Raw genomic sequence first — 8,190 nt, 5'->3', positions numbered from 1 at the left:
TTGACTAATTGGTAAATTCTGAATGACTGGGTTCTGAGTTAGATCGGTCATGTTTTAATGATCGGACTCCGAGTTAAATCGGATGTTTGAGTGAATGATCGGGTTCTGAGTTAGGACGGATATTTTTCCGATTGAATGATTGGATTCTGAGTTAGATAGAGTATGTTGAATGATCGGATTCCGAGTTAGGTCAGATATTTGTCTGATTAAATGATCGGATTCCGAGTTAGATCGGATATTTTGCTGGTTGAATGATCGGATTCCGAGTTAGAGCAGATATTTGTCTGATTAAATTGCCGTTTTAAGGTCCGCAGTCGGATTGACTGGTTGTGTCCGAATGATCGGATTCCGTTTTAAGGTCGGCAGTCGAAATGACTGATTGTATCCGAGTGATCGGATTGATAGTATAGATCGGCATTATATGTTTATGCATGAAGTGAGAAATGTATTGGTAAAATGAAATATTTATTGAAGAACCTTTGATTCCAAAGGTTCAGGTAGACTAGCCTCGTTAAAACCTCTCCAAGCAAAACCCTTGTGGGAAAAATCTTGGTAGTAGGAAAAAGAGTACTTGGCTGTCCCTGGTATTAGCTGTAATATAACTTTAAGGAAGATACATTCCAAGTGTTAGGGAGATCTTTACCCTCTAATGTTTGTAGTCGATAGGCTCCATTGCCGATTACTTCTGCGACTCTGTAAGGGCCCTCCCAATTGGCTGCTAGTTAGCCATGTGCTGGTGGTTTCCTAGCTTGTTCTGTTTTTCTGAGCACAAGGTCGTGGACTTTGAAGGACCTTGGTTGAAGTCTTTGGTTATATCTTCGGGCAATGTGCTGTTGCATGGCTAAATGTTTGATTGCTGTGGATGATCTGAGTTCTTCAATAAGATCAAGGTCAGTTTGCCGAGCTATGTCCTGTGTAGTTTGGTCGGCCAATGCTGTGCGTAGTGAGGATTGGGAGATCTCCACAGGTATCATTGCGTCTGAGCCGTAGACCAAACGGAATGGTGTCTCCTTTGTGGTTGAGTGAATTGTTGTATTGTATCCCCATATGATCTCTGGGATAAGCTCGGCCCAGAGGCCTTTTGCATCATCCAATTTCTTTTTTAGAGCATGTAATATTACTTTATTTGCGGCTTCAGCTAACCCATTTGTTTGTGGGTGCTCTACTGATGAGAAGTGTTGTTGAGCGAGGGCCAGTTTCTCAATGCTCAGGTATCGAAGCTCGACATTCTGTAAGGTTTTGCTGGTAAAATAGATCGGGAACTGTTTCTTTTCTCTTTCTGCAACAAGGGCGGAGCTTATAGCCCAGTTAGTGACAGATAAATATAAGAATAATGGCTCTCCTTGTAGGGGGGTTTGTAAAATTGATGGTTTTGAAAGAGTATCTTTGAGAGTTGTAAATGCTTGTTCACATTTATCAGTCCATTGGAAAGCTTTTTTGTTTTTTAAAGTTTGAAAAAAACATGAGGATTTAGAAGCTAGGCAAGGTAAAAATCTAGAAAGTGCAGCAAGTCTCCCTGTTAACCGTTGGACTTCCTTGATGGTGTGTGGGCTTTTCATGTCTAAAATAGCTCGGCATTTTTCTAGATTTGCCTCAATATCTCGGCTAGTGAGCATGAAGCCGAGGAATTTACCGCTTTGAACAAAAAATGCACACTTTTCGGGATTTAACCGCATGTTGTATTTTCTTAGCTGTCCGAAGATTTCTGTGAGATCATCAAGGTGATTTTTGCCGATCTTTGTCTTGGCGACCATATCATCGACGTAGATCTCAATGTTTCTGCCGATTTGTTTGGCGAAGATTTTATCCATTAGACGTTGATATGTTGCACCTGCATTCTTAAGACCAAATGGCATGACCTTATAACAATAGTTTCCATATTCAGTAATAAAGGCTGTCTTATTTTGATCGGATGGATGCATTTGGATCTGGTTATAACCAGAATATGCATCCATAAAGCTGAGTTTTTCAAAATCAGAGGCATTATCAACTAAACAATCAATAGAGGGTAAAGGGTAGGAATCTTTGGGGCATGCTTTGTTGAGATCGGTGAAATCAACACACATGTGCTATTTACCGTTATGTTTTTTAACCATGACAACGTTCGCCAGCCATGTTGTGAATCTGATTTCTCGGATGAAGCCCGCGTTGATGAGCTTCTTGGTTTCTTCTAGGGAAGCCTGTTTTCGGTCGTGGCCGAGATTTCTCTTTTTCTGTGCTATAGGTCAGACGGATGGATCCAACGCTAACTTGTGTGATATGATGGATGGGTCGATGCCTGGCATATCAGCTGGGGTCCAAGCAAACAGGTCGGCATTTCGTTGTAAGAATGCTCGGAATGATGATTTTTCTTCTGAGGATAATATGGAGCCGACGTATGTGAATTTGTCCGTGTTTTCTGTGAAATAGATTTTTTCTAAGTCTTCTGTTGGGGTTGGCCTTTCTAGTGTTCCTGCTCTGGGATCAAGGTCGGCCAGCATGTGTTGGTTGTTCATGTTGCCGATATTGTTAACCTAGGCTTTTGTGTTACGGTTAGGTGTTTTGAGGCTATTGTTGTAGCACTCCCTGGCTTCTCGGGCATCACTGTGAATGGTTGCAATTGTGTTGTCCTGCAAAGGGAACTTAACACAAAAATAAATTGTAGATACTATAGCGCCGAACCTATTTAAGAAAGGTCGGCCAAGTATTAAATTATAAGGACTGAAGCAATCAATAACTAAGTATTGAATGTCTGAAGTTTTTGACGAGGGAAACTTACCGAGTGTGGTTTGTAACCACACAGAGCCCATAACCGGGACTCGCTCACCTGAGAATCCTACCAAGTCACCAGTGGAAGGTTGGATGACGTTATTGCTTAGTTTCATTTTCTGTAATGTTGAGTAAAAGAGAACGTCGGCGCTGCTGCCTGGGTCGAGCAACACCTTTTTAACTAGGAGATCTCCGAGCTGTAGGGAGATTACGACGGGATCATCCAGATTTGCTACGCTGTTGTCATGATCGGCTGTCTGGAATGTTATCTGTGGAGATGTCGGCAGCGGCTGCTGTTGACTTTGATCGGCACTGATGGAAAATATAGCTTGGTAAGATCTTTTTCTTGCCGAGCTTGTGGCTCCGCCACCTGCAAAACCTCCGGAAATACAGTTAATTGTACGTGTTGGTAGTTCAGGATGGCTATTGTTCGGTCTATCTTGGCCATGTTGTGTAACCGAGCTTTGGTCTCCTGAAGGAGGTGCTCGCCGCTGCATGTGGCCGCTGATGTATTTGTCTAGGTGACCCTGTCGAGTTAGTCGCTCCAGTAGGTCTTTGGCGATGACGCAGTCGTCGATATTGTGTCCATGCTTCTGGTGGAAGGAGCAGTATTTTGATCGGTCAGTGCCTTTTGAATCTGGGTAATTGCCAGCTTTTCTTGGTGGCTTGATTAATTTCAAGTTCAAGATCTCCTTGATGATATCATCGCGCTTGGTGTTGAATTTGGTGTAAGTCTCATATCATGGAATTGGTTTGAAATTCTTCTTGCTGTCCCGTGTTTTGTTGTCGTCTCTATGGTGAAGCTTTTCTACTTTCCGAGCTTGTCGGAGTTCTTTGATGTCGATCTGTCCTTTAGCTTTTTCACGGAACTCGGCCATAGTTTTTGGTTTGGCCACAGCGATAGATTCCTGGAATTTTCCTAGTCGTAATTCGCTTTTTATGGCGTGTAGTTCCACCTCGGGGTGGAGGTCGGGTATACTCATGGCTATCTTTGTGAAGCGCGTCATGTAGTCCTTGAGGCTTTCGTGCTGGCCTTGCTTGACTGTGTTCAGGTAATCGGAGTCATGTAGGTAGATGGCTGATCCAGCGAAGTGCTCCTCAAAGGGTTTTGATATGTCTCGAAATCGAGAAATGGAACCTGCAGGCAAAGAACAAAACCAATCAAGTGTAGGACCGTCTAAGTAAGATGGAAAACAACGACATAAAACTTTATCAGATGCACCGTTTACTATCATTATGGAGGTGAATTTCTTAATGTATTTCTTCGGATCACCTAACCCATCATAAGGAGTTAGGGTGGTCAACAGAGTAAATCTTCGGGGTAGCACGAAGTTCATCACCTCCGCCGTGAATGGTCCGGCGGAGCTTTCCTGATTGTCATTCTCTATGTCTTTCTGAGCTTCCTCATTATGTTCGGGTTGCTCCTCTTCCTGTCGAGCAGTGTCTGAGACATGTGTTGGTCCTGACTGCTGCTCGGCTTCTTCTGCCCGTTCTTGTCAGTCATTGTTTTCGGTTCTGGTGTTATTCAAGTTGGCAATTTGATTTGCCATTCTTTGGTTCTCCTTGGCCACGGCTTGCCGCAACTCGGTCACCATTCGGAGCAATTCGGATGGCGTGGGTGGAGGTTGTTTAGCCATGACTTCAAACGGGAACCTTGAGGCCGATGATATGTGGAGAGGTTTATATTTTCGGCCCCACGGTGGGCGCCAATTGTTCTTGTATGGATACCTGGAGGGAGAGCTCAGTCTCTGGGAGTCGACGCCGAGCTATTACCTTCGGTGCCGACCTTTAAGCCTTGTGACAATCCGAGCTTTACTCCAAGAGGGTGTCCAACCGCGTAGAGCTTTGAGCAAGAAACAGGGGGGAGTGTACCTGCAAAGGCACTCCGAAGCTTAAGTTAGTATTGAGAATTCAATGTCTCCTTAGGATAGAAGATCATACCTTTTTATAGGTGATAGTGTATAAATCGGTTATGTTCCTGCTTTATTGCCTGTATTAAAGAGCAGTAATAATGGTTTGGACGTTTCACTTTTGTGAAGCAGTCCGTTAAGCTTATTTGTAACGTTACTTTTCAATGAATGACACTGATTGCTGATTAGTAACTACAACGCCGATTAATAACGTAAATTACCGAGTAATGACTGAAATGTCGAACTATAACGTCATTTATCTAGGTAACAATGTGAATAACACCGAGTTATGAATGATAAAGTCGATTTATGATATTGGATTTGTAATGGCCGAACCAAGGATCAAGAAAATCAAGAAAGAGAACCTCTAAACACTACTGCCAAAGACAATTACTTAACTAGTAAGGTATCTGTTACTCATTCTATCATTCTATTAAGTTTCTGTTTTTGGTCATTGTGTGAGTTAGTTGTGTTGCTTTGCTAGTTGGTGTAAGCTATATATTCATAGCTGTTATGTATAATTGATCATCAAGAATTCATAATACAATCAAGTGTTATTCACTTTCATTACTTTCTTTCTCTCTTTCACTCCAAATTACTCACTTTCTCATGACTCCTATCAGAAATCTAGTCATATAGTAATGTTAGGCTGAGTTTGTTTTTTGAGTGTATTTGATGACTGAGCTAGAACTAAAATTTTAGTCGGGAGACATAAAACTTTAATCTCTTTGGTACTTTTAAAAAGTGGAAACACAAGAGATTAAAATTTTTAGAGACGAAAACTAAAATTTTAATGATATTTCGGTAGAATCTAAATAATAAATTATTAACCTTAAATAATAAATTATTGAATAATTAAAAGTTTTTTTTATATTTCTCTTACTCTTCGAATATTGCTCAAAATATAAACCATAATATCATTTCTTTTTCTTTGGGTCGGTGAAATAAACCATCAATAGTTAGGAAGAACAGAGTTGTAAGCCCATTTTTCTTCCATAAGTTTTTATATCTTAATTCAAACCCGTTCCTAAAGCCTGGAGTTTCCTGCCCGTTAAATGCATATGACACAATGTGTTATATGTATTGGTACGGCCCATACGTGTTTTTGTGTTATATTTAATAGTTTATATTCAAGACGAACAAAATAAATGTATATTACTATTATTCTAGAACTTTATAAGAGACAGCAGGTCTAACATAGATGGCATATTTGTATGCCTCTTGAATGCTGTATTCGGGTTCAAGTCTAAACTAAGGTTGGATGTAGTTTGAGAATTCATAATATGTATGAGTGGAGGATATGTAAGTAGTGTATAATGCCCCCAAAAAAAAAAAAACATGATAAGAATAAATTTAATTTTATCCTCTTTAAAATAAAATCTGAAAAATTTAAAGTTGAAAACCAATATTTCTTTAATTTGGATTCTCTAAATTTTGAATTTTATTTTAGAGGGTAAAGTATTATCAATTATCATTTATTTTATAAATGGGACAAAAAAAATATAAAAAAAATATTCAATAATAAAAAATTTTACTTTATCTTTTAAAATAAAAATTTAAAATTTAAAAAATCCAATTTCATATTTTCTAGGCTTAGTTTATCTATCCTAGGGTTAATTTCCATCACGTGGCCCAAAAGCGCCAAGCTCAGCCTAATTAAATCCTTTCTAACGAACTAATTAATTCTGGGGACCAGTACAATGTGCGTATCGTGCCATGTCGGCTTATCGGAATTTGGGGTTGTTTAGAAGTTAGAAGCCTCCTTATTCTTAGCTTTTACCTTGTTAATTTAGGGCCCCTAAACTTCTTAAATAAGTTCTTTTGAAAAAAGGAGCTTAAAATATAAGGGTTTTTATTAATAATAACTTTTAAATAAGTTATTTTGAGTTTGAATAATTATTATAGAAGTCCTTATTTTAAAGTTGTGTATTAAATAAAAGTGATAAAATAGTTTTTGAAAATAGAAGAAGTCACATTTTTTAATTTTTTCAAAAACTCTTAAATAACTTTTTGAAAAGTTAAAAATTTATTTAAAAAATTGTACCAAACACATTAATATAACTTTCTATAAGTCAAAAGTTGAAAAAAGCAACTTTTTGGTGTTTCCAAACGGACCCTTAATCTATCTTATTTCCAAATATGATGGAGATGCACCTCTTTACTTAACCGAAAAATGGAAATCAAATTGTATTAGTGTTTAATTTTAATGTATTAATAATATAAATATTTTATGTAATGGTCCAATGACATTTATTTTTGTAAATAATTATTTAAAATATACTTATTTATATTTACGTGATGTTATTAAAATCAATTCATACTATTATTTCTGTAGTTTATTTAGTTTCTATGTTCTATGCCTGCTTGATTAAAATATTCTCAAACATGTCGATAAATTATAGATTAAATGGTATAATTTTTTCATACTCATCTCAGAAATTACAGTTTAAGTCTTTCTATTTTTAGTAAAAAAAAAAAAAATATTCTCAAACATTGCTAAGTAGATAAACGGGAAAACGAAGAAGAAATCAACTATTTGAAGCTTTTTCCCCCTAAATCTTTATCTACAGCTGTTAAGTAAGACGAATATCACTTGCAATTTCTAAGCAATTGTGAGAGGCCGAGATTTTGACTTTGTCTGCTTTTCTGACGTATATGTATGTTTTATTTTATTTTTTATTTTCTAACCACTAACCTAACGTGAAACTCACCAATCCATTAATTATATTGACAGTGAAGACGTTTTCCAAGTATAATTAGAGCATCGTTTTCTAAATTATTCTTCGTATCAAAGATAAACTCGTCTTTAAAAATGGAGTATTTTGTTTTAAAATACAAGGCAATTCTTTTTTCTGGTTTTATTATAACACAAAATAGTTCATTTTTCTTGCCTAAGAAACACTTGTAAGTAGTACATTCAACACAAAGCAAGTGGTATCAAATGGCTTAGAATTTATATGTATAACATATTAACAATTAATCAACACATAAAACATATTTAGATCGATCAGTACTTGGAAATTGGAAATTGAAGAAAATAAAACCCAAGAACAATTCTACTCCTTTTCAAACTCTATCTCACTTCACTTACTCACCTATTCTCAATCCAGATTTGTATATAAGGTAGACAGAAAAGGACGATGATGTGGATTATTCAAAAAATTCAACGACAATCCTTATATTAATGCCTTAATGCGTTCAGTTGTTACCTGGGTTAACGTGAAATTCAAAGATCGAAACAAAAGGATTAAGAGTGTAATCCAAAATTAAACCAGTTTGTTGTCAAAAGAAACTTATATAATGTATATAAAGTCCCTTATCTTGCTTGTCTAGCTACTTAAGAGATTGAAGAAAAGAGGTAATTATAATAAGAGTGAGAAGAACTAATTAACAAAATTTTGGTACAATTAACTTAATTCCTCTCTTGATAAGAAGAAAAGTAGTAGTAATTATAGGAAAAGAAAGAGGAATTAGGTAGTCAAAGCCACAAAGCGCCAGCGTCCTTTAGGATTGGAACCAATTCACCTGAGAT

The 8,190-nt window shown here is 37.1% G+C and overlaps 2 protein-coding genes across 2 annotated transcripts in view; both read right to left on the bottom strand.

Annotated features, from left to right (window-relative positions):
- On the bottom strand, positions 2,514–4,385 carry LOC107619966. Its single transcript, XM_016322193.1, has 5 exons — positions 4,296–4,385; positions 3,971–4,178; positions 3,561–3,886; positions 2,820–3,458; positions 2,514–2,609 (listed from the first exon to the last, which is right to left on the bottom strand). The coding sequence occupies exons 1-5, from the start codon at positions 4,383–4,385 to the stop codon at positions 2,514–2,516; spliced, it is 1,359 nt and encodes a 452-aa protein (XP_016177679.1).
- LOC107624401 (glutaredoxin-C9) overlaps positions 7,821–8,190 on the bottom strand; it is a gene marked incomplete in the record, with an annotated part of 2,368 nt that continues 1,998 nt past the window's right edge. Inside the window, 1 exon segment of the mRNA XM_016326898.2 lies at positions 7,821–8,190. Within this exon segment, the coding sequence (XP_016182384.1) occupies positions 8,137–8,190 (54 nt within the window).

Source organism: Arachis ipaensis, chromosome B10, assembly GCF_000816755.2.
Source record: "Arachis ipaensis cultivar K30076 chromosome B10, Araip1.1, whole genome shotgun sequence".
Lineage (NCBI taxonomy): Eukaryota > Viridiplantae > Streptophyta > Magnoliopsida > Fabales > Fabaceae > Arachis > Arachis ipaensis.
This window is presented reverse-complemented; position numbering and strand designations above follow the sequence as displayed.

What these genes read in the sequence shown, in the direction of transcription:
- LOC107619966 (XM_016322193.1), bottom strand. Translation starts at nt 4,385, where the DNA reads ATGGCTAAACAACCTCCACCCACGCCATCCGAATTGCTCCGAATGGTG. An exon ending in CTCCATAATGATAGTAAACG is followed by an intron (nt 3,887 to 3,970) that starts GTGCATCTGATA and finishes CTTTGCCTGCAG; the next exon opens with GTTCCATTTCTCGATTTCGA. An exon ending in AACCTTCCACTGGTGACTTG is followed by an intron (nt 2,610 to 2,819) that starts GTAGGATTCTCA and finishes TTCCCTTTGCAG; the next exon opens with GACAACACAATTGCAACCAT.